General features: G+C 44.2%; 1 protein-coding gene across 2 annotated transcripts in view; it reads right to left on the bottom strand.

Annotated features, from left to right (window-relative positions):
- ELF4 (E74 like ETS transcription factor 4) overlaps positions 1–26,551 on the bottom strand; it is a 259,188-nt gene that overhangs the window by 63,225 nt on the left and 169,412 nt on the right. For both annotated transcript variants that reach the window (XM_078688365.1, XM_078688366.1), the window contains 3 exons: positions 19,439–19,540; positions 18,841–19,002; positions 784–867 (listed from right to left, as the gene is read on the bottom strand). In XM_078688365.1, the coding sequence (XP_078544491.1) occupies positions 784–867; positions 18,841–19,002; positions 19,439–19,540 (348 nt within the window). The remainder of the gene's footprint in view (positions 1–783; positions 868–18,840; positions 19,003–19,438; positions 19,541–26,551) is intronic.

Raw genomic sequence — 26,551 nt, 5'->3', positions numbered from 1 at the left:
TGTTCTCGGTTGTTGCCAAGCTGCGGCAGGGTATGTGTCCCCACAATTCCCCACCATACATAGTAGCACCCCTCGCCTGTGCCTTATAAATCTGGATGAGTGGCCCCAACGGACGGTATGTGGAGCCGTTCATCATCCTGGTAATACCCCCTGTGGTCTGTACCAATTTAAGATTAGCCCTATTCTGGTGTGGTCCCCACGTCATAGATTCATTGAGAGTTACACCAAGATATTCAAAGGTGGAAACTCTCTCAAGCCGTGAGGCTCCCAATAACGGATTCGGCCGCAGTTTTTGCCTAGGGTTCAGCACCATAAACTTAGTTTTCGTTGCGTTGATTTCTAAACCCCTGTCGGTACAGAAGGACACGAATGAGTCTAGGACCCTCTGTATCCCCATAGGAGTTTTGGACAGCAGCAGGGTGTCATCCGCAAACATAATTGCAGGCACCCTGCTGCCGTTCAGTTTGGGGGCGTCAGTGTATTCAATGGCATTTAAATGGGCGATTACCCCGTTGACAAAGAGGCAAAACAGGGTTGGTGCCAGCACACAACCCTGCCTAACCCCTCGGTCAACGGGGAATCTGTCCGTTAATGCCCCGGACCTCCCACACCTAACTCGGGCATAGTTGTTTTGGTGTAATCTCTGTAGGATCATCAGGATGTCCGGTGGGACGCCCATCTCGCCCAAAACACTCCATAGTTTCCCTCTCAGCACTATATTATAAGTGTAGTCACGAGCCTGTGGATTTCACTTTATAGTGAATGAACACTTACGATACCAACCTTTCCCGTCTTTCGTCTTCTTTTTGATTGGAATACTGGGGGAGGTGATAGGCGAGGACGGTCGGGAAAGCTTCACTTTTCGAACTGAAAAGGAGAAATGAGATTTATCAAAGTCCGACTAATAGTAAACTGCAAAAAAAAAATTTGCAAAATTTTAGCTATTTGGTTATTTACATTCGGTTTCACAAAGCTAAAAGTATAGTTATACACATTTTACATATGATAAAATATAAAAAAGAACAAATCTACACATTCAATTAGTTTTTGAGAATAAAACCTCAATATCAGTAGTATAAAAATGAAGGTTAACTTAAGACCGACCAATTATTTCTGTCTGGAAGGTGGGTTAATGGTTCACTCTGAGAAATGCTGGCCTTCTTTGTTTAAGAAACTGTGTCAAGATCGCAGCTTCCTCCTTCCCTTTCAGTTTTTATCATCTTGCCACTCTCCCCACGCCTTGTGTGTCACAGGGCACCTTGCATCAGTATTGACTTTTAAGTCAACTATCCCACAGTAAACAGTTGTGACGCGCCCGGTCCACTATTTTTTGTTTAAACAGTTTTACTTGAGTAGATTTAATGTGACAGCATGCGACTCTTACTGACCGTGTCCTTAGCCCCGCTTACCATCTTTCTACTCATCCCCTTTGCAGGTTAAAGCAGGCCTGCCAAGTATCACGCATCAGGCGTGACTAACGCATTTCAGTGTGGTGTTCTGCATCACCGCACTGAAATGCATGGTCACGTATTTTAATGCGGTCTCTCTGGTGTACCAGCGCTGAAGTATTGACTAGGCCAGACTGCTAACGTGCACGCCTTTGACCTGCGCCAGCTCTGCTGCTCCCCGCAGACTTGCCGCCCGGGAGCTGCCACCAGCACAGGCTCAGTCAAGTAACAGTTAATCATGGGCACTCACCACTGCTTCTACAAATGTATCTAGCTGGCTCCAGGCTACTCCATTGAAATTCCCGCCTGCGGCGCCTGCGCGGCTGAGTCAATCAGACTACAGTCCAGGCCTGACGTCACCAGACGGAGACTGCGAGTGACACCTGCCGGGCAGCAGTGGGCTTGCCACCCCACCCACTCCATATTAGTGCTACTGACACCTTTTGGCGGCCGGCTGGGACCCTATGTGCAGAGGATCACACATGGGCATTTAGTATCAAATTGGCGACCTCTGCTAGAGTGGGACCCGACCGCTGGTGCCAGTCTATCAGGTCACATGACCAGACTCTGACAATGTTGCACCGTTCGGACTCTACGTGAGGCAGGCATCATTATATGTTTTTTTATTTTCAATTTCCTGCCAATGGACCTGGGCCCCCTGGAGCTGCCCGTGCCGCCGGTGGGAGTTTGACTGTCCTCCCTGACCTCGACACTTCAGGGCAGCCACGGCAGCAGGATGGTGTAGCACAGAGTGAAGACACACTACCTGCAGCTTTCCTCGAAGAAGTGTTAGGGCTTTGCGCAGAAATAGTGCTTCCCGTGTGGCGGCAAGAAACGTACATTCTTGCTACTCTCAGACTCAACAAAACAGTTGGGGTGTCTGCAAGGGCACTGAGGGTGTCAAGATACTGTGATTCACTTTCATGGTCTGAATGAAGGGTCCCTTTAATGGAACGTTTGCAGCATCCTTCTCAGTACTTGTAAATTGGTGGAAGGGGACCAGGACAAGACACGAGATGAAATAGAATTTGAGTTCTGCCCTATGAGCAATATACGCATTACTGCCGCAGCCATTTGTGATACTAAAATGGGACCACACCCCTATGGTTGCCTACTATGAGCCCTACCTCCGCCCCACCTCCCTACACCAGAAAGAATACAAAATAGACTTCCACCCGGGTCATGTTTCTAATAGTTTCTCAACTTTTTCTAGAAGGGTTGGCTTGCCAGACAGGTCCATAGCATAGTCTTAGACCTCCAAAGTGTTTGTCCGCCTGCCTAAGCTTCCTTCTTCCTCGCATTGATAAAGTACCATATATACAGACATTTTCAATTGACTTCCGTCACACTTATATTTGTAGAACTCTGTGAATACGTCACTATGTGGAAAAAAAACATATACAGCCACTGGATCCAGTCAACCTGCGAGTTCTTTTACATCAGCGCACCTCAGTGATGTCACATCTCCTCCCCACCCCTTGTTCCGTCAACGGCACCGCTTGAGATCGCTGTGACAAACACAGCGGCCATCAGTGCATAGCATGGGCCAAACGAGATAACTGCTTTTCAGTAAGCAGGATATATCCTCTTGCCGCTTTCCAATAAAATGGACCAATAACACTATAAGAACAGTTTAGTTCTATACTAGTTTGCTATGAGATCTATTGTAATTCACTCCTGTGTCTTCAAGTCACGGGAATGCAAATTGTGCAACACAAAGGTCTGCAGAGCATACGGCAGGGTAAGGTACTGGCTCATGTGAAAATCCAGAAAAAGTCTGGGGAAACATTGATCTCTGAGTGGGTGTTTCAAGATCACTGCCATGGCTTCTACCATGTCTTTAGGCTTGTTTCCCTGTCGTTCTGACAGTTTACAAAGTGATTAATCAGTGGACTCAGCTGCTTGATTGGCTTGTTGCACTGTACTAAAGAATAAGGAAGCGGGACTGGAAGACTGAGTCATCTTTGTAGAACGCTCTTGCAAATAATTATTTAAAATTGTCCTGTTTTAAACCTTTCCTGGAAAGGTTCGAGCGTGGGAGCCAATGTCAACTCCATGGAAAGACAGGTCCAATATTTAATGGCAAGAAAAAGGAAGGCGCGTCCTCCAATCTGCTGCTCATCATCTCAGGGAGGACAAGTTTCTTGTTGGCTGATGGCCTGAGTGTGCCAGGCGGGCACTACACAGTGAACTTCTCTCTCAGTTAGAGGGGCCATGAGGGTTCACTGCTTTGTAGGGGTAGCACAGGGGTCGAATAATATATGCTTTAGGATGGGGAGCCAGTGAAGGGCTTTTAAATGTGTCATGACAGAGGTATGGGAAGGAAAGTTAAGCAAGAATCTGGCGGCAATATTTTGGACTACTTGCTAAGAAGATCGAATTATTCCAGGATTGCTCTGCTTGGGGCCTGGACTGAAGATCAGGCGCAGAGCACAGTATGTGGTAAGGGGGTTGTGAAATGGTTATAATAGATTTTAGCAATTTTTTTGGCAAAGATATTAGACAGATCATTGCAAAGATTTTGCAATCACTCAATCCAACAAATGTCTGATGAGGGAATTGGTAAACTTCTTCACAATGGCAAAGGTTTTTTGTTTGGTTTTGTTGATTTCAGAAGCATACTATGAGCAGAAATAGGAACATTTTCATAACTAAGAAACTATTGTTTGTAAGCAGTTTTATACCTGTATTTATACTATTTCCTCCTGGTTTGTTCAAAGCTGTTGCAGAAATGCTTCGCCTGCTATATTTGATCATTGCACCATGGTGCAGGAGGGTGTTTGGGACGGTCTCTAGAAGGAGCTATCGTTTCAAGGGCTGTAATTATTCGTGCATTGAAATCGGAGGCAAAGGAATTTAGATCTTTAGCAATGGGCTGAGGTGCAGAAATCAGGGCCTTAGGTTAGCACGGCTAATAGGTGGGATGTGCGTATAGTGGTCAAAGGACCAGGAGTCATGATATTGGGAGGTTGTGTAAGTTGAATGGGGATTGCGCAATAATAAGACCAACTAAGGGAAGGTGGCGGTGACACCTGGAGCCAAATATGATTGATGAAAACGGGGTCTAATGTATAGCCTACTATATGTGTGGGTAAGTTAACTAATTGCTTGAATTCTAAAGCCTCCAAGGCTTCAGGAAAGTTAGTGGTGTCAGATAAGAGATTCTAAAATGCCCACGAGGTGCTACCCAACTTGAAGCAGCACTTTTCTCCCATGCTGGTTTCACTTGTCAATGTTGGTTGGTGCCCCAACCAGCATGGAGGCAGATGGAAGAAGTGGCAGTACTGATCAATAATAATACCTTCTTTTTATATAGTGCTTCATACCACAATATTGCAGTTTCTAAGAATTGACAATTAACAGACGCTCGTATTATCCAGTTTAACAGTACCTCATTTACTGAACTAGGGATGAAGGAAGGCTGGGATGGCATTGCTAGTATTCAAACTTAGATCACAGCAGATGTAAGATGTGTGCCTTTAACTCACGGAGTCATCCTGCCAGCTAAAGGAGGATAGTATTATGTGGGGAAGAACAAAAGTCACCCAATGTTAAGGTCAGATTGGTCAGCTTGCTCAAAGGCTCAAGGACATAAGAGTACCACGCTCAGATGTATGTTCTAATGGCCAACCTTCACAGGGTGCCAGGATCAGCTTACTCAGGAAATATGATGGAAGACTTTTGGTGAAAAACCAAGGAGTGTGAGATCTACATTTCTGCTTAGTAATTCATACCAGGTTAATTCTGTTAAATAGCAGACCATATCTTTTACTTTAGATTACCCTGTAGGTCAGCGGTCTTCCTTTCTGTTGCACATCATTTGGCCCTTACCTTGCTTCCTTTTTTTCTATCTAAAAAACACAATAACCATACTAAACAACTATCAAAACAAAACAGCAGATTTTGTTACACGGCGGTGCCCTGAATAGAAATTTCAACACAGACATTGTAGCAATTCGGACCAGGTTGATCTCGCAGCCGGAAGTAGTACCACCAGACTCCCCAAGGAGAAGTGCAGCAGCATGAGAGTGACCCTCCCACCTCGCCCTCCAACACCTTCCATTATAGGTCTCATAAACCTCTCAAGTTTTCTGTTACCCTATCATGCAATAGGATTTTATCCATGCAGAAATGATCCACCAATAGCCATTCCTCCAGGTCATGCAACCAACCCTCAAATTAGAGGCCCTTCCTTACTTTTTAGCCAGTGATTGGCAATACAACTCTTTTTAAAGAAGCAGGGGTAATCTCAACATTGTGTATCTAATTCCTACCCTTTTAGATTGTGGAGTGGGAGGGGCAGGGGTGGCAGGGTCCCAGGGTCCCAATGCACATTGCTTCACTGACTAAGCGAACAGCTAAACCCTGCTCTCCTAAGAGTTCCCTATAATGAATTATGTTTAGGCTTTCCTGTTTTCAGTTTCTATTTTTGGTAAATTCTGGTGTTTTTTTTTCAGTGTTTTCAATATCTTAAAAAACAGTTGTTATCAGTGGTTACACATTTTCACACTACTAAAAGCAACAGAAAAAGTGTTTTTCTGGTGTTTATGGAACGTTTTGCTTTTATTATTGCTTGCTTATTGCACTGAAAGAACATGGTATATAGACAGTATACTTATAGTGTATATGAGGTCCAAATAGATTTTTGCAAATTAATCTTATTGTAGTACACCATACAATACTTCTTCAGTGAGTCTTTGGGTCATGTGCACTCGCCCTTTCCTTCCTATGTAAACTTCTGTGAAAAGGCCCTCTCAGCATTCATAGCCCCTTGGGCTGGGAACCGTCAGCTAAGGGACACAGTTGAAATGACTTTCTTTGATGCCACATAAAGCACAAAATGATAAATATTTGCGTTTTAGTTTCTGGGCATTAGAAAATAGTGCACCAGAATGGACTAAAAAGTCAATAGTATCCCTCATTACCTCTGAAGATTGTAAAGATGCTTTCAGCATACCATCTAACAAGTGGCAAGGATCTCCTACAGGAAATCACTTCAGCTCGGGTATCAATTTTGACAGGTGATCACACAACTTTTTTTATATATGTAGCTGAATCACTGCAAATACAAACAATATCACTCCAATCTTTGTTGGACTTAGTAAGAACCTTTTTGCAGAGCATTCCAAGTGACAATGCGTAACATGTTTTCCAAAAGTCTGGTGTCATGTTTTCACCACTATACCAGATGTTTGCTGATATATAAACTTGTCACTATACCTTGCATTGAATGTTTAAAGCCTGAGGTGTCAGCAATTTACCTACTATCAATACTGACCCACTAGAAACTATGGTCTGATGTGTTAAGGGTTTTTACCCATTCTCTGTGGGTAAATGTGATGACACATATTAGGAAAGATTTTTATGAAACTAGCCCTTTTACCTATCCGTGAAAGAATCAAATGCAGCCAAAATATCAAATATGAGTTTGATATTTCCTGATTCTCTATAGTTTATAAAATGATTAAACTAGACCTAAAAACATGAAACTAAACTCTGCCTCTTTAGACCAAAGGCCACAAAACCGAAAAAAGTAAAAGGAAGAAGAAACAATATTTTAGTAGCATCCCTAAAGAACAAAACTCAAGCAGAACAATGTTAGCCAGTCTTTCTTACTGCTAGCTTGTATATCAAAGTTACATTGAAGAAAAAAATGACACTTTCACTCTCTTTTTCCTTTCTTTGAATGGCATTTAGTATGTGGTTGTCCAGGTGTTTTTTCAGTGATTATATGTTTGCACCGGTGAGGGCTATTTTTCTTTCAGTGGGGTTTTATCAGTTATTTTAGGTTTAAACCTAAAACCCCACAGCCTAATTATGTTACAGTTCTGTCCTAGAACACTCCTACCATGGGACACAGACCTATCTTAAGTAAAAGAAGAGCACCTCTCGTAGGGCACCTTGGGTATCTATCCAGCCAAGTTAGGAAAATCTTATTTAGGACAGCTTATCTTAGAATTTAAATTGTATGTAGAAAACTCTGGTGTTACAAAAACATTGCTCCGTAATGTCTGTTGCAAGATCAAATGTTACAACGCCTTACTCCCTTTGCCTTCGCTGCATTTCAGCTCTCTCAGCTGTTATAACATATTTTAACAGTTAATGAATCTCTGAGCTGGATACATGCAATGGCAGCTGTTGAAGATTGTAAATGGTGGGGAAGAAAGAGCCAACATAAATTTCACTGGGCCAGCAAAATTCTCCGGAGGATGGTTTGGGAGTTGTGATTCAACCCTTACCTACACCTTGGTGAACTATCACTGATAATAGGAATAGCTTCAGCTGTTCGCCCGGTCAAAAAATGTTTTTAAAAAAAGGGTTATGAGCGGATAGTGCAAATTCTCAGATAGAGGGACGGTAAATTCTCTGGTGGCTGGCAGGGGGCGGGGAGGCAGGGGGGACAATATATATATATATTTAAACATACCTCTTCGCGCCATGGCCACCTCCGTCTCTCCTCCGTTGTTGCTGAAGAGTCCGGAAGAACACGGGCTCACCTGAGCCAATCACAACGCTGCAATTCAGTATTGCAGTTGGTCTACGCGCCGTGGTACAGCGCTCAGACTGGGACAGGGAGCCTGTGTATGTGCCCCCCCACCCCCTTCTGTAATGCAGCCTGGGTGGCGAACATGTAAAGTGAGCATGACTGTTCAGCTGGCCTCAGACGGCCGGCCAAGCAGTCGTATGCTCCTAGTGTACACAGTCTACTCCTCCCTGAGCCACCAGCCCGCCCTAACCCAGCCCCTTCAGCAAATAAAAATAAAATGATAATAACCTTAATATTATAAATTTTTCCCTTTTCCACTGCTCTGAGAGCAGTGGGGAGACACTCTTCCGCCTTAGGTTCCGCCCTTGGGTAAATGTCTGTTAAAGAGTTACCGCTGTGGCAGATTTTCACACTGTATCCTTGGACCCAGTAAGCCTCATTCACCACTCACTGCGACTCCCACCACAGCTACTTCTGCAGTAACCTTTGTTGTAGTCTCTGGCTTGGCAGCAGAAGAGTTACTTTCTGGATTGTAGATGCTGAGCTTTCTCTACGTTCTCCGGCCTCTCCATTCTAGCTGCTCCCTGCTCCAAAGAAATTCCTGATTCAGGAGTAAATTAAGATGGAATCAGTGATTTTAATAAATTGCCAGAATGAGGATTTAGACATGAAATCCGCCGTGCTGTAAAATCCCTCGCTGCAATAACACCTACGGCCTGCAGTTTACATCTCATAGTTACTACAAAGTAGTGAGTAACTAGTGTAATAATGTATCCATTTGGAACATATTTGTCCATGCTGCAAATACACCAGAAACACTGGGCTTTGCGTTATGCCATAATTTTACATTTTACATAGAGATGACAAAGCTGCATTTATTTTATTACTATAGATTAAATTGAACATTATCCTGAAAGAGGCTTTGTCTATTAACCTACTTCCAAACAACGGTTTGGGTTATCTAATCTACACTACCTAGAGAAGTACAGTAATTCCTTACCAAATACAAACATGAGTGACTTGAATATACACTGCATTAGTCTCAATGAATGTACTTATGCAAACTAAAGGTTAGCATTACATTTCACTCACAACCTCCATGAAGGCACAAGCTACAGAATCGGCAAACTACGTATATGGTGTGGTGGTATTTTATAGAGTTTTCAAAATGACCCAGATTGATCTGCTGCTCTACAGTGCACCCCTAACAGACAGCCTCTTCATTTAAACACTAAAAGGGGACAGAGGATTCTCAGGTGACATGAGTCACTTGACTGCATTGCGCATAGCTTCAGCGTGCAGCACCCACTTAAAATGACATTCATGTTTGTCAATCAGAGCCACTGCTACAGCATCTTTCTTATGAAATGTAAAGCTGTATAAAGCTACACCATACGTGAAAATATCCTGCACATGCGCATTGATACTCCCATCATTCCGAGGTTGCCTGACTAGGCTCTAAATGACCATCTGGAACTTCAGGTATTGTATGGAAATTGAAAGGATTGAGGCTTTTTTTTTAACAGAATTGCAAATCAGCGTGGCGGAGCCTGAAAGCCCTAGTGAAAAAGGTGCCACTGATACATGGTGTTTGATGTGCTGCTCCTTGTCATTTCATGCCACTACCCCTGCTGCTCGATTGCATTTTACCTAAAAGCACATTTTTAAATTCCTAATGGGCACTTCGTCTCCATCTTTGTCTACAAGGTGATCAGCTCCAGATCCTCCATAATGCCAGAGGAGCGTCACCCCGCTGCTCAGCGCCACCAAATGAAAAATAAAAGAGTAAAACAATATAATGATCATTTTTTTCCCCCCTGGTGAGCATTGTAAGTGCGCATGCCGGTTTGTCGGCCATCTTAGGATATGTGCACTTCGATTTCTCCAACCCAGCTGTGTTGTACAGCCAGGTGGAGAAAAGGCACCCACTCCTTGTGCCTGAGTGAGCGTTAAACCAGCCCAATCTCAGCGCTGCTATCATGCTGGTTAATAGCATGCAAGCAGCATCTGGATTTGGTAGGGAGTCTGGGAGCCTGTGCTCAATGGTCGGCGGGAGCAAGGGCGCACCGAGGTGGCCAGCAACGGCGAGTAAGTGGATTTCTTTTTTTTAAATTATTTTCCCGTGCTCTGCCTCCCCACTTTCTGTTGCCAGCAGCCGCCACTGAAGGTGATGCGGCAATGTCTACATTGTTGATATTGGTTTCTGGGTCTAAAACACAGTTCCTCAGGAGGCACATGAATAAATGTCAGAGTCCAGCTATTACAAATAATACTTTTTTATAAGTTCCCTGCAAAAACTGAGCCGAGGATGGCCTGCGAAGAGTGGCGAACCCTGCACCTTAGGGGCTGCGGTTACTCCTGTCAGTTATAACCACATAGGAGTGGTTATTTGCTCCGATCTGTATAACCGATGTACTTCTCCAACCGTCAAAGAACATAGCAGACTTCTTAAATCGCAGACGTCCCAGGCACCAGGAAGAGTACACTGAACACCAGTATGCCCACATAGCTTCCTTGCAGTGAGTGCACCCAAGTGTCTAGGAAAGACTTGTCTAAAATGAACACACCTAATTTTAGCTTCCACAGCGTATGTAAAAAATTCTACAATTGATCTTTGACTACTAAAATGGAAGGGAGCTTGTATTTTCTATTTGGGTATTCTTATACAAGCTAAGCATGTAATAATAACATGTAGTCTGATGAAATTACCAGAGTTAATAGCTATTCTTCACGTCCACAGACAAATCATGAACTGAAGTAAAAGAAAGAAAACAAACTGTTTTATATGCAGTCTATAGCGAGTAATACTATCAGCTAAGCTATTGTACTGAATTGGTGCAGTGTTAATAGCCGCGGAAAGAGAATGCAAGTATGGAGCAGGGTGTGACGTTTCAGCAGACCCGGGAGGCGGTCCAGTACACGATACGAGTAAAGAAAGAAATGGACGGGACTTTCTAGGAAAATGGGAGTATAGTGTTACATGTCTGTGCTAGGCTATAGGAGTGTAGATTCGGCTGGTGAGAAAAAGGTCATTGGGAGAAAACGAATTCACGTGCGCACGGTGCGGCAGCTGAGTGGAGGTGGGTGCAGAGACTGGATTCCTAGGCAGACCACGTCGGTACTTGGCTCGCAGTTTCTCTTGGAACACTAATTCCCCTCCCATCCACAAGAGGGCGCCTCAGCATTAGTTTTACTGAACGAAACTACGAGTTAGAATAGCCGAGTGTTTTTTCTCCAGTTCTTTTATGGCCAGAACAAGATTGGACATAACTACCCGCAGTAGATATGCGATGTTACGTTTCATTTTGGAAATGTATTAAGGGTGCTTGGGAGAGAGACACCTACTGACAATTTGATTGCGGGGCAGACGTTGACCAGTGAAAACACTTGGAGTTTTAACCTGAAAAGAAAACTCATTAGAAAGATCTCCCCGAACATTTTGAAAAAGAGTGGCTAAATGGAGCATTTTCAAACAAATTTGAGGAAGCAGGAAGGTTGATAAAGCAGTTGCGAACGTTTTAGGACATCAATAGTAGAGATTTCATATGATAATGACGTAGGTAGCCGCTTGTTCAGTATAATCAGAGATCTTCCCTTTACAACCCCCAAAAATACAACGCACTGACTCACCTGTAAGCACTGTATTTCTTTTACAATTGCCTTCTCAATATTTTGGCAACTGTGCACCTCCTTCACACACAGTTGCACAGAATAACATTCGCAACTTAAAAAAGTGACCTTTGCTTTGATCAGCAGAGAGGCCAGGGGTTGGATGGCCAAGTTTTCTGAACACCTTTTTGACCCACTGACAGGCACTGTGAGAGATTGACTCAGCCTTCAGCCTATGCTCTAAAGCTCACAATGGTGACCCGTTAACCCCTTGCATGCTTATGACGAGCTCAGCTCGTCATGAGGCACAGTGGAGCTGTGCTCATGATGGGCTCAGCTCGTCATAACTGCCGCAGACGGCCCACGCGGGGCTAATTCCCCGCCTGTGCGGGTGTTCTAAAGGAGTGGGTAGAGTCGTGACGAGCCCAGCTCGTCATGAGCACAGCTCCACTGTGCAGCATGACGAGCTGGGCTCATCACGAGCACCGCAGTGTCGCGCGCGGGCCCTCCCCCCCAGCACAGCGGGGGAATTAGCCCCGCGTGGGAAGGGGTTAAAAATGCCTGAATGCGGCTCAGTTCTAAGTATGCACTGTACAAGAAATATGCTACACAACAAAATACAGAAATACAGCATCCTGGAAATAGTGGGCATTCTTAAGGAATGCAAGATTAAGCAAAACATGAAACAAACAAAAACTGTATCACTGGCAAAGTCGTCTTTTCCTGCAGTTGTCATGCTTCCTAAAGCCTGGGAGGACTGCCTGTCTTCAACTAAGACCAAGGACTCCCATGGATCTCCTGCATTCTGCAGGCACCCCAAGAAGAACGGTGAGGACTTCAGACCCGCAAAACCCGACGCCACCAAGCACCACTAAACCCAAGCCCCCCAGCCCGAGTTGAGGTGGGCCAACTGTGTTAGCGTGGTCCCCAAGCCCTCAATAGTTAGAGTACACCTTGGCTGAACCTCTCAGGAACTCTCGGACGTCACCTGCTGCCTCTGTGGGCAGGCCCCCTTTACCACGAGTGCTCCCAGACGAAGAAACCCAACACCTCAAAGAACCTCTGCACCCTGCTGCGCTAGCCTGAGAAGAAGAGGACCAATTGTGTGCCCACATCCCCTAGCATCGCAAGACGGGAGCCCTCTGGTTGGTTCAGCCCTACTGACCTCAGTGGTAGTAGGGCGCAGGGAGGAGCACGGGGGAGTGAAGCACACAGGGGTGTTAGAATATATAAAAATAGAAACATACCTGAAGCCGCCGGCTGCCTCCCGCCTCCCGCGTTGTGCTTCCTCTTCTTTTCCTGGTCCCAGCAGACTCTTGGACAGACTCCCATCCAATGCCCGCACTGCTCTCCTGGGAGAGCAGCGCAGGGATTGGCCTGAGTGGGCTGAAAACACGCTCTGCTCAGGCCAGGGAGTCTGTGGAGGTTTTCCAGCACGGGCTGGAGAAACCTAATTGCATATGTGTGTTTTATTCGGCCTGTGATGGCTAGCCTAACACATATGCGCAATTAGGGACTGTACATAGCACTGCTCCTCCTCCCGTGCTTCATGCCTCCCTGCACAAGCTGGCTCAGAGCTGGCAAATGAAAAATAAAACCATGCTGAACATGGTTTTATTTTTCATATGCTGAGCCAGGCAGTGGTGCGAGCCTCCCATGACTGACCTCCCATTCTGAACCTGCAGCTTCTTTTCCTGCAGACCGATCTCCATTGACTAACATTGGGCACCTGACGCTGTTCTGCACCAATGCACCCGATTTGCGCTGGAGGTGATGTACTCGTGCTGCCTTGGACCTTGCCCCATACTCACCTTAAGTCCAGGAGATTGGTCTCATAAGTCACTGTACTGTACCTGAATGCCATACGTATTTTCCCTCCCGTAGGCTAACATTGCAGCCTCTAAAAAATGTACTGTCGACTTTTTAAATGCAAAAGTATTTCTCTTGAAAAACGTGCCTACTATATCCTATTGATTCTGTGCCTAAATATATATATAAAGATTCGTATTATTTTCATAAATTGGTGTGGATCTCCCTATGGAGTTGTGTGCATCATTTATTAACTATTGTGCGTATTTGCAGAAAATAACTTAGCAGCTACCAGCCATTGCCTCCATGGTATCGAAGGGCCAGCCCTATTTTAGGCAAGGCGTCCAACACTGTTTGGCGTATTTTTCCCTGACTGATTTTACATTTTTGAATTCACAAATGCATGCTTTGAAGATTTGTATTTGAAAAATGTAAAAAATGCCAGTTGGTCCTTTGTGCCGGATGGCATTTGGGGATTTTAAAAGAACGTGTTATCAATTCAGCAAAAAGTCTCCGCCGACGCAGAGTGCTTCTTACTTGACAATCTAAGTAAAAAAAAGACCATAAACTTCTAAAAGAGATTTTCAGTATATATTTTAAGTGAAGTCCATTCCAGGTGCAAAAGATTTTGTATCGGGTGATTGAGACAATTTGGTAGATAAAAATGAGGGGGAAGATGATTATAGTGTGTGGGAAGTTGAGAGAGGTGCCATCTGTGAAAATATTTGGAGAGAAGGGATTGAAACAGATGAGGCAATACAGGAAGTGTTTCAATTGTTAAATTCTGGATGAGGAGTAAGAACAATGGTAGTCTTGACTGAGGAGAGACTGCGGCTCTGATCGCCTAGACCTCACAGCAGCCTTTGATACAGTCTCCCACCTCACACTCATCACAACGCTGCACAACGTAGGTATCCAAGGAGCCACTCTCAGATGGCCCGCCTCTTTCCTCACCAAAAGAACGTAAACATTCCACCTTCCTTCCTTCACCTCCAAACCCAAGGAAATTTGTGGAGTGCCCCTAGGACCCTCCCTCATACCCACTCTCTTCAACACTTATAGGACAACTCTGACCAGCATCACCAAAGGCCACAGACTCATCATATCCTGCGCTGACGACACACAACTCACCCTTTACCTCGCCGAAGACAACACCAAGACCAACTTTCAAAACTGCATGACAGATGTCACCATGACAGTTGAAGGACAACTATCTTAAGGTCAACACAGACAAGTCGGAAGTAATGATTTTCAGAAACAAAAGTTTCTCATGGGACACATCCTGGTAGCCTCCACAACTCAGACCTACATCTACCCCCACAGATCATGCTAGAAACCTAGGCATCGTTTTCTACAGGACACCAACCATGATCACTCAGGTCAAATCAGTCTCCTCCTGCTTCTCCATCCTCTGCATGCTTCATAAGATATTAAAATTACTACCCAAAGTTCGAGATGCACCATCACCCAGGCCCTCATCTTCAGCCATCTGGACTATGACAATGCTCTCTATGCAGGGATCGCAGCTCAGCTCCGATGACAACTACGGACCATAAAGCCGCAGCCAGACTCTGGGAGAGGTGAGGTTACTGCAGAGATGGCAGGTAAGAGCAGGGATGGGGAGGCTATTCTGAAAAGACCACTGCCTGGGATGGATGTTGAAGTTCAACGATTTATAAGGGATTATGTACGATGAGTGAAATGTTTTGAAGCCAAGGATTCAATCCATGCTTGTTAGGAATTTACCAGCTTGTCAATAGAAGAAGTGTCCTTGGACATTTTGGGTCTCATACATTTTAAGGAAATTACAACATATGTTTTGGTTATTATGAATATGTTTTCTATGTAGCCAGATGTAGCTTTCACTACTGGTATTAAGACTAAACAAATTGTGGAATTTTAACGAATCTTGTAGGCAGAGAAGGTTTACCAGAGATTTTCGTTACAGACAATCGAGTTCAGTTGGAGATAGAGGATTTTCTTAGGAAATATTGCTTCAAGTGCAAAAACTGTTTCTTATATCACCCAGAGGCCAATGGGATGTCTTGAAGGAAACCAAATAATTTGACAAAAGTATTGGTTTGGAATGGGAAAAATTAGATAAGAAGAAGAGTAGAAGTGTATCGATTGACTCCAAATTTTGTTACTTGGAAAACTCCTTTCGAGTTGGTTAGTAGAAGACAGACGAACAGTTTAGTTTCTCCTTCTTGGGTGAATGCCAAAAGTGAGGATGCTAATGGAAAACAAAATAATTGGCGGGAAAAGGAGGAAAGGGAGGTGAAGGAGAGGAAGAAATGGTTTGATGCTTGAAGAGTGGGAAAGTGACTATAGTAATGTTAGGTGATGGACAGAGTTAGAAAATCTGAGAAGGATCAAGGTAATACGTTCTCAAATCCAACAGGAGTGATCAAGTTGTTTAATAATGCATTTCAGACTGCTGATTCGCACATTTGGAACTTGAATAGAGAGTGGTGTGGTTAAACGAGAAGAAGGAATGAGTACACCATAAGAATATGTGAAAAAAGATGTTTTCAGTGACTTGATGGGAGTGAAAGTTAGATGGGGGTTGAGAAAAAATACCAGAGTTGTGAGAGCAGCGAGGTATTTGGAGGTTTACAGTAGGAATTCATGTGTCTCTGTTTTTAGATGTACCTTGAAATCAACAGAAATAAGTTAGCTGTAGTTTTTTCTTTCAATTGTTATTAGAACATTGGAATGTTGGGAGCTCCATTGCAGACAATGGAGTGCTCCCTGGTTCTACGGGCCGGTTAAGGCCCGCAGAGCAACATTCCAATGTTCTACAAAGGCTTCTCGAAGTTCGAGGGGATTTATATCCCCTCGAGCTTCGAGAACTCTTTGTTTAATTTGTTAGAACATTTTGCCCTCTAGTGGCAGAATGTTCTAATAGCCTTATAGCCCTTCGTAGCAGGGCTATACCGGCTATTAAAGGCCCGCTGTTTCGTTAAAGTCCCTCGCCTTCGGCTCGGGCCTTTAATGATTCAGCGGGCCTTTAATAGCCGGTATAGCCCGCTACAGCGGGCTATAAGGCTATAATACAATTTTCACTGCTCGTTATGATACATGCACAGTTATTTTGTGACGTCTTATGTTTAGGAAAATGTATAATATTTTGTAATGGTGCTTTAGAAAGTGGATGAGGGTCTCCTTAGGGGTTTTGTAAAAAGGGGAGGTGTGCTGTATCTGAACTACAGTGATGTCATTCAGATGCGTGGAATGGGGTTAGGTAATGTTTGTTAAAAAGTGGAATGTTTAGTTTTGAATTGGAGAAGCTGCATCCAGGATGCCTGGGATTGTTCTCTTGAACTAATAAACCTCTTGGAGATAGAAATCTGAATTCTGCATATGTCCTTTTGGTGGTTTTTGTTCTTTATTACATATTACCACACCCATAAGTATACTACTTTGTTGTAAATGTAGGAGGGACCACAGGGAGTGGTGAGAAAATGGGTAAAAATAACTCAAAAAGGGATTGGGTCAAGGAAAATGTAAGGAGGAAGTTTGGAAGAGACACACAAAATCAAAACACACACCCCCACAATAGTAGGACCATTGCAAGTCACAAAATACACCTCTAACGTTGGTACAACCCTAAAAGTTTCAAAACAGCTATAAATGTTCTCCAGTCCAGCCTTGCAGTAAGTCATTCACCACACATGGCCCAGTAGTGGTACTGCAACACTTCCATAGAAAACAATGGAGGCAGGGAATTAAAATTAACAACCAATATGAATTGATGCTAAATTACACAGGGCAGTCCTCCCCATGTGAAAGTCTTTAATACCACGATGTCAGAGACAACGTGTTATGACTTTACAACCTTTCTCAAGTAAAGAGCCTACTTCCTTACAAAAGCATATACCATCACTATTTTTTAAAAGGGCATGGTAAACATTCTATGTTCCACAAAATAAACTCAACAATGACATTGCATAAAGTATACCAATGAGAATCACATGAATGCAAAAATAAAGAATAATAATACAGTACTCGTTTTCACAACCAGGTTGTTAAGCATATATGTACAATATTGAGTGGAGTCCTTGTTGAATACGAACACAAGTTTGAGTGTGAAACATCGTGCATGCAGATACCACAATACATTTCAGTAGTAACTCGCACTGTGTTACATAAGCCAAAAGAATGCTAAGGCAGCAGCGTATTGTGATGTGAGATGCACGCGGAACAAAGCTTATGACAGCCACGTATTAAGTTAAACACAGTGCGATCACAAGGTTTGCAGGCAAGATGTGCACTTTTCAAGCATAGTGGCTTCTGAATGAGCTACATTGCATGAAATCAGACTTCGGGTACCATAATGCATTTCAATGGTAACTCTCGTTTAGACCGGTGAGAGAAATTTCATGCCGTGATGTGCGCAAGCTCTGACAACTTAATGAAGCTACAATGCATCAGAGGTTCACGATAGTAAATATATTGTCGTTGAGAATTAGTACTTGTTTCGTCCACAATCTGTCATTAGCATGGCATTGTGTGGCTTTTCTATAGGACGGGATATAATTTCAAATGTTTGCATTGCAGTCCTGAATCTCATTCAATTTTGCAGAGAAGTATGTAGTCACATTTAGTACAAGTTGTATTTTTTTCCTTTTCTAGTGAGTGGTGGGGTTATACAAAATTGCTAGTGTATTTCCTCACTTGTAATGGATGAGTCCATAACCCGGCAAATGAATACGTGAAGTAAGAAACTTTATGGCATGTCTGACATGATTGTATGTACAGAGTTCTGTCTAATTTGTTTTGCTGAAGTGCTGGTGGGGTCCATTACAGCCATTTAAGGCGTGCCTGTCCTGTGTTGGATGCCCATGCCATGCTCTGTTCTAAGTGTGTTGTGGGACTAACTAGTGGAGTTCTACTAGAAAGATAGCGCTAGTCTTGACAATTAAAGGAAAAACAGGGTAAATAGAAATAATAACATTAATATCCAAACTCAAAGGTTAGAGAAGACACAGAAATCCCAAAACACTGGGCGAACCACTAAGCTGCTGTGATCCCACTGCTTCAATATATGTTTCCAATCTTTCTTTGCAAATTTAAAAAGAAAGATAAAAGGTCTTGATCAAAATCAGCAACACTGAATTAGTTCTCTTACAATGACCAAAGCAATACATCGGGGTCTCCCATGCAAGACCAAGCAACCGGAACCAAGTCATATTTTCAAGCTAGCTACATAGAATAAATGAACACACAATTTAAATGGAATTCATTTACATAGTCTGTGGTAATTCTTAGAGTTATCTTAGAAATATAGCATGGACCCGACGGCTTGGTCTTATGTTGAACACCCCAGTTATACATTTTAATCTCAGGAGCAAGGGCTAGTGCAAACATTTGGATTATCCTGCAAAAAGGACTCTTTTAGGTCTGTAAAAGGTTAAAAGCAGATGCCGCTCCGCTCTTCCACTACTTTGATGAATAACAGAACACAAGACAGTTTACTTGCCATACCTTTTTTTCTCTGTGGTTTTCTGCCATTTTTCTGCCATGATTCATCTGCAGAGTCATCCTCCTCCATACCACTGGGTCGTTCCTCGGCTTCAGATGGTTTTATAAAAATATAGTTTGGGAGGGATGAATTATCACCGTCCAAATACGTCCCATAGCCATGAACTGAAAGTTTAGAAAACAAAAATGACACAACTCCATCAACTGCTTAATCCAAACTTCAGGATCTGGACATGTGTAGGCCATATTTATAAGTCTGAAAAAGCACTCAACAGAGGTATCTTTCTGGTACTGACACATGGTGGTCACATCATAACACCAACCAATTTCAAAGTATTAATCATTAATTGCGGCAAGAAAGAATGCCGGTGAAATAGTGGTGGAAAGTGAGATTATTTCCACTGATAGAAAATCCCATTTTCTCCAGTCGGTCTGACCAAAGACTGAGTGGTTTTATACGCTGGGTCATTTGCATATATCTGCACAGCACGTTCCTCGACTCTTTGCTCTACACTTGTGTTTTTTCACAGCTCAAAGTTCAAATATGAGGAAGTAAAATAAAATGGCGGGGTTCCAATGCAACAAGGATGGAAAAACTCACGCATGCGCTTTTCGTCCAAGATGTTATTTGGGGACTCGATGTCCAGGAGAATCTCTGCTGCCTCCGTGGTTTCAGCCGAAGTGTCTGGACAGGATGCGTCATCTGCAAGAGAAAAACAGGAGTGCACTTTAGGGTCACGTCACAAGGTTTTTAGTAGCATGTGCAGACAGTGAACCTTATTAATTACCTTGGTGCCCTGGCATAGCTTAAAGCAGTATGGCTGCTCACACCAAAGAGATTTACCAAAGCATCGAAGAGATTTCACCCACATGGCATGTGATAATGCCAGGGAGAAACATTTGTAATAGTATTACTCAATCATCAGCATCAACATCATAAAACTTTATTCGATCTTAAAACAAAATTATCATAAAAGTATAGATCATCATATCCCGGGTTCTGACAAAAATACCAGTGCATAAGTTTCAGTTTAGATTTACAGCCTAAGCTAATTACATTTTTATCATTTGGCATGAAAGATGGTTGATACTTAAAGATAAAACCAAGAGTGCTAACTGTTTATACCCCTCGTGACTACGTGCTTTTCATAATCGGATACAGAGAGGGTCTTACCCAGCCCTGCCCTTTCCATACAATGTAGTACCACTTTACAGCAACCCTTCACTCATGACGTATGCTGGGGGGATGGGGGCGGTGTTATACTGCTAAGCAGTACAGCTTTTATGACACAGCTTCATCACTTCGGTACTTACAATGTCTAACAAGCATTTGCAATGCAATAGGTCTCGCATTAGGAAAGTTTGAGCTATTGATATTGTAAATGACAAATATTTTATTTATGTGTTGGTTTTGAAAATAGCAAAATGAATAGCTTTGTCATTTACAATGCCAATAGTTTTAACTTTCGCAAATGTGACACCTATAACATTTGTAATGCAATATGTGTTGTATTTACGTGACTTAGATGTATTGATATTATAAATAACAATGGCTTTTTTTAAAAATAATTAAAACTTAAATAAAGTTATTGTAATTTATAATGGCAATAGCTTTAACTTTTGTAAATAACTTTTGTGAAGATTATGTTCATTGTATTTTATTGTGACTAAAATCCAAGAGCAGAAGTGAAATATTAACATCTTTTTGTGACATTTTTAATAAAGCTTGAAACATTAAGAGAACATATTTGAACCAGTTGTTGAATGGTTGCACAGATTGATGCTGTGGTGGCACTGAGTAATGTGGTGGTGACGAGTGATGCTGTGGCGTTCAGTGATGCTGTGGTAGCGCATAGTGATGTTGTGGTACCCCTGAGTGATGTTGTGGTGCCCCTGAATGATGTTGTGGTGCTGTGAGTGATTCTGTGTTGGTGCTGAGTGATGCTGTGAGGATGCAATAGATAGATAGATAGAGTGAGTGCGATCGATAGATAGATAGATAGATAGAGGGAGGGCGATAGATAGAGAGAGGGCGATAGATAGATAGATAGAGGGAGGACGATAGAGTGAGGGCGATAGATAGATAGATAGAGTGAGGGCGATAGATAGATAGAGTGATTGCGATCGATTGATAGATAGAGTGATGTTGATAGATCGAGTGAGTGCGATAGATAGACAGATAGTGAGGGGGATAGATAGATGGACATATAGAGTGAGGGCGATAGAGTGAGGGCGATAGAGTGAGGGTGATAGATAGAGCGAGGGCGATAGATAGAGTGAGGGCGACAGATAGATAGAGTGAGGGCGATAGATAGAGTTAGGGCGATACATAGAGTGAGGGCGATAGAGTGAGGTTGATAGAGTGAGGGCGATAGATAGACTGAGGGCAATAGATAGATAGATAGACTGAGGGTGATAGAGTGAGGGCGATAGATAGATAGAGTGAGGGCAATAGATATATAAATAGATGGTTGTGTGTGTGGGGGGGTTGTGTGTGTGGGGGGGTGTGTGGGGGGTGTGTGTGGGGGGGTGTGGGTGGGGGGTTGTGTGTTTGTGTGTGTGGGGGGGTGTATGTGTATGGGGGGTGGTGTGTGTGTGTGGGGGGGGTTGTGTGTGTGTGGGGGGGTTGTGGTGCCCTGAGTGATGCTGTGAGGATGCGATAGATAGATAGAGTGAGTGCGATAGATAGATAGAGTGAGTGCGATAGATAGATAGAGGGAGGGCGATAGATAGATAGAGGGAGGGCGATAGATAGATAGATAGAGTGAGGGCGATAGATAGATAGAGTGATTGCGATCGATTGATAGATCGAGTGATGTTGATAGATCGAGTGAGGGCGATAGATGGAGATATAGAGTGAGGGCGATAGATAGAGTGAGGGCGATAGAGCGAGGGCGATAAGATAGATAGAGTGAGGGCGATAGATAGAGCGAGGGCGATAGATAGAGTGAGGGCGACAGATAGAGTGAGGGCGATAGATAGATAGATAGAGTGAGGGCGATACATAGAGTGAGGGCGATAGAGTGAGGTTGATAGAGTGAGGGAGATAGATAGATAGACTGAGGGCAATAGATAGATAGACTGAGGGCGATAGAGTGAGGGCGATAGATAGATAGAGTGAGGGCAATAGATATATAGATAGATGGTTGTGTGTGGGGGGTTGTGTGTGTGGGGGGTGTGGGGGTGTGTGTGTGTGGTGTGTGTGGGTGTGTGTGTGGGGGGGCTGTATGTGTGTGGTTGGTTGTGTGTGTGTGGGGGGGGTTGTGTGTGTAGGGGGGTGTGTGTGTGTCTGTGTGTGGGGGGGGGTGTGGGGGGGTCTGTGTGTGGGGGGTTTTGTGTGGGGGGTTTTGTGTGGGGGGTGTGTGTGGGGTTGTGTGTGTGTGGGGATGTGTTTGGGGATTGTGTGTGGGGGAGGACGATCAACAGATGAGAGAGAAAGGAGAAAGGGAGAGAGAGGGAGCAGAGATAGAGAGAGAAAAAAGAGGGGGAGAGAGAGGAGAGGTATAGAGGGAGGGAGGGAAAGAGAAGGAGGGGGAAAGAGAGAGCAGGAGAGAGAGAAAGAGGAGGAGAGACAGAAAGAGAGGGAGGAGATATAAAGAGAGAGAGGGAGGGAGAGAAAGGGAAAGAGTGAGAAAGAGAGAGTGGGGAGGGAGAGCGAGATAGGGGAGTAGATAGAGCCAGAGAGGGGGAGAGAGAGCCAGAGAGAATGAGAGAGCGGGAGAGACAGAAAGTGTGAGGAGAGATAAAGAGAGAGAGATGGCGAAAGAGAGAGAGATAGAAAGGGAAAGAGTGAGAGAGAGAGAGGGCGAGAGAGGGGGAGAGAGAGAAAGAGAGCAGGAGGGACAGAGAGAAAGAAAGCGAGAGGAGAGAGAGAGAGACTATGCACCCTGGTGGGAGCTGTGGCCCCTGCAATATTTCTAAAGAATAACGTAATGTAATTTTAATTTCCTTCCCTATTTATAGAGTTATTTTGAGAATTTCCCTCTTTTTTTCTATACCGGTACTTTTTGCTGGCATATTTTTACTGTTCGTGGAGGAAGAAAGAGCTGGCGGGGATGGATGGGTGGGTGGATATCGGTGAGGAGGGGAGGGGTGGAGAGACTGGGAAGAAGGCGAGTATGAGTGTGAGAGAGCGTGAAAGGAAGAGAATCGACGAGCGAGAAGCAGACAGACAGAGTGGAGATGGGGGTGAGGAGGGGTGAACACAAAAGCAAGAGACAGAGGGTGGATGCTGGGCTTTTCTAGTTGAATAATAATTATAGCGCGTGCCACAGAGAGGCTGTATTTCGTAGTGCTGTAAGTAACGGGAGTGCAGTCAGAAAAGCGCTTGTTTGATGGCATCGAAGTGCTTCAGACACCCTGGGAGGCATGATGTGGAAGTTTGTAGGCGTGACCTCGAACTGTGGTGTAAAGCAGTGTGTGATTTGCGGGGGGGAGCCATTGGGAAAGAGGAGAAAAACACAACTATGGGTTTAGGGGTGGAATGTGTCGATCCTAGAGCCGGAGGGAGGTTTTCAGGGCAAAAAGTCTGCAGTCTGTCAGCGGCTCAGCAATGCTGGCTGTTTGTGCCCGATACAACATCTGAAGATATGCACTCATCGCGCACACGGACTTAATAGAGCATTAATATTCTGAACCTTTATGAATGAAACGTCTGACTGGCAAAGAGATATCCAGGCACGCACACATCACAGCTTCAGGGGTGTTTTCACCCGCCAATTTGTCTTCCCAGCAACAAGTAAACATTCTGGGCATTTTGAGTGAGCTTGTTGGTTCGCCGCAAGAGGAGCTAGAAAAACAAGCATTGGCCATGAAAGAGACATTCCCTCGCGGCCGTGAAAGTACGGCCGTGAGACGCGCTCTGTAGTGGGGGAGGTGCAGGGGTAGATGGGGGAGGTGCAGGCGATGTGCAGAGTTCAGAAACTCACAGGTACATAAACCAGCAATAAGACCACCGACCGAGGCCAGAGAGGAGAGACTGTCCATTTGGTACCTTGCTTACATGTAGCCAGAATCGTTCAAAACTCATTGGGGAAGTGGTGGCAGCACCATGATGTGGAGAAAGGGTGAACGAATGCAAGCAGAGAAAGGTCGACAGGCCAAGTGAGAGAGGAAGGAAGAGAAGAGAAGCCGGGTGAATGGGATGGGGGGACAGAGCGAGAGATCGGAGCACGCGGTGAGCAATGCCCAGAAAGGATTGGCAGTTAGTAAAAGGCATCGCATGATTTAAAAGTGAGTGGGAGCCTAGGAACCGACCCCTGAGGGCCGTTTGCGGTGCGGAGGGTGAGAGTGCCCCGCGCACGTCGGGTTACTAATGCTCCAGTTAGATGAGGGGAAGGGAAATGGTGGCAAACCGGGCCTTGGAGTAGACCTGTTTTGGTGTACAGTGGCCAGTAAGGGTGTGTGTCATGTGGAAGTGGGTGGAGCAGGGCTGCGCTCTTAAAGTAACAGCTGTGGAAAAAAACCGGGGCACCGGAGAAGCCCTTCAATCCAGTTTTATCCTTAACGTTTTCTTACTTGTAGTTTGCGTCTCGTATAATACTTTCACACTGCAATTAAAACAAGCTGCGAGCGTGCGCAGCCCGAAAACGGAAGTTCGGGAGCGTCACGCCTGTCGTGGGGCGGGACTTCCGTTTTCCGCAAAGCCCGCGCCCACGGAGTTGATGACCCGCAATGGCTGCAGAAGACAGGACGGAGTGGCGGCGAGTAAGGCTTAATTGTAAGGGGGACGGTGTGGGGGGGGAAGAGGGGGCGGAAGAGGGGGCGGCGGGGGCGGCAGGGAGGGTGGAGGGCGCCGGCGTGTGTATGCGTGCAGAGGGGTGGGGGCTGGCTGTGTCTGTGTTGCATGCGAGGGGCTGGGAGTTCGTCTGCGCAAGCGCGGCTAAGACGCGCGCTCACGCGGTAAAAACTGCAAAGGGAAAGCGCGTGTCAGATTGGTGTCCCTAAAACGACATACGGGCAGCATTAGGTCTGAAGCAGACACCTCAATGCTCACGCATTGAGCGTAGGTCTGCTCGACCTAAAAACGGAGTTTCCTTTTCCTTTTGCAAGCCCACATGAAGCTAGCTATTGAAAAGCTCGGATGCGGGTGGCTACGTTTTTTAAGAAAGCTAGAAGCCACTCTACATTGTCTAAAATTGTGTTGTCTTGAAATTGGTAAAATATATTTTGCTCTTTCCGCTTTATATAAATCACAAAATAAAAGTATATGGAGTTCGGATTGCTCTAATCTGCCGTCAAGTACATAAGCAGCTTGTTTTCAAGGAATTTGCTGTCATTTTTCATTCCAAAACAAGTCGTGGGATTGTCCTACCTTTCGAGAAAGTAGTAGGTGGTGCACAGCTATGGTTGGATTAATTTAAAGTTCAATTAAACGATGTGGTGGGTGCACTGGTGGGTGGTGTCTCCGACTGAAACACTACAGACAATGACGACGTTGTGTATGCATAAGGATATGCAAGTACATCCCCACTATGGCACACCAGTTGGACAAAAAATGTCTTTCAATGGTTGATCATTCAAAATGTGGAAATTTATTGAAACAACATATTTTTCATTAGAAGGTCGATATTTCATTCATATCAATCCAATGTTATTGGGTATTTCCAGAATGAGGAACATTCAAGATGCATAATGTAGTAAACGATATCCAAGCGCAGGAAGTAGTTTCTACAGGTTTCTTTATTCAAGTAGGAAACAGCATAGGAGCAGACCATCCACAGCAGCATCAAACAGTCAACTGCCAGTGTATGGAACTTACAAGGGGAAAGCAGAAGTGGAACATGGAATATGGAACATTACAATAATAATTCTTAATAAAGACTAGACTAACAACCTGTATGTACTACACATCTTCTTCCTTTCTGAAAAAAAAACGTAACAAATAAAATCTTGCAGGTAAGTGGGAGGCCGCCGAGGCCTAAGGGGACGTACAGGAAGTGAAATACTTTGAACAGAAACAGGACCCTGCAAAAGAACTGGCGCATCACCCCCACCAGAAACAATATTTCCATCTTGTGCTTGAGAAATACTAGAATCATCATTTGAAGGTGAGTAAACATCAGTGTCATTGGCTAACAAATAACCACTGGTAACAGAATCATCAGTATTAGGAGTGGGCACAGAAGCATCAAAGTGGAACAAGGAGTAAGAGCCCAATAGAGGAAGATCTTTTTGTCTCTTGTAAAGTGCAACCCTCCTGAAGTTCCAACACTCCCCATTGTTTAAAATAACACAGTGATTGAGTACCTTCTTAACTTTAAATGGACCTTTGAATTTGGACAAACCTTTTTGCAACCTACCCAATTTGATTTTTACCAAATCCCCCACAAGAAAAGGAGAAGGAGTGGATTGAACGACATCAGTTTTAAGATTATCAGGAAGATTACCCTGCACTTGTAGTGTAACCACATCTCTCATCCATGACGGAAATAACTTCATACCAGGATCACGTCCTCTCATTAACTGAAATGGAGATAAATCCCCACTTGCTAAAGGGGTGGTACGATATGCCCATAGCATTTCGTTCACCATCTTTCTGACAATGTGACCACCACTGGATGCCATCTGTATGATACCCTTGACAACCTTGTTGGCTCTTTCACAAACCGCATTTCCTTGCGGGTTGTATAAAGAGGTAAAGTGATGAGAGACACCACAATCCTTCAAAAAGGTCTGCATATCTTTAGAGGTGAGTTGTGGACCATTGTCTGTG

Source organism: Lissotriton helveticus, chromosome 4_1, assembly GCF_964261635.1.
Source record: "Lissotriton helveticus chromosome 4_1, aLisHel1.1, whole genome shotgun sequence".
Classification (NCBI taxonomy): Eukaryota; Metazoa; Chordata; class Amphibia; order Caudata; family Salamandridae; genus Lissotriton; species Lissotriton helveticus.
Note: the sequence above shows the minus strand (reverse complement) of the source record. Positions and strands in the feature narration are given on the sequence as shown.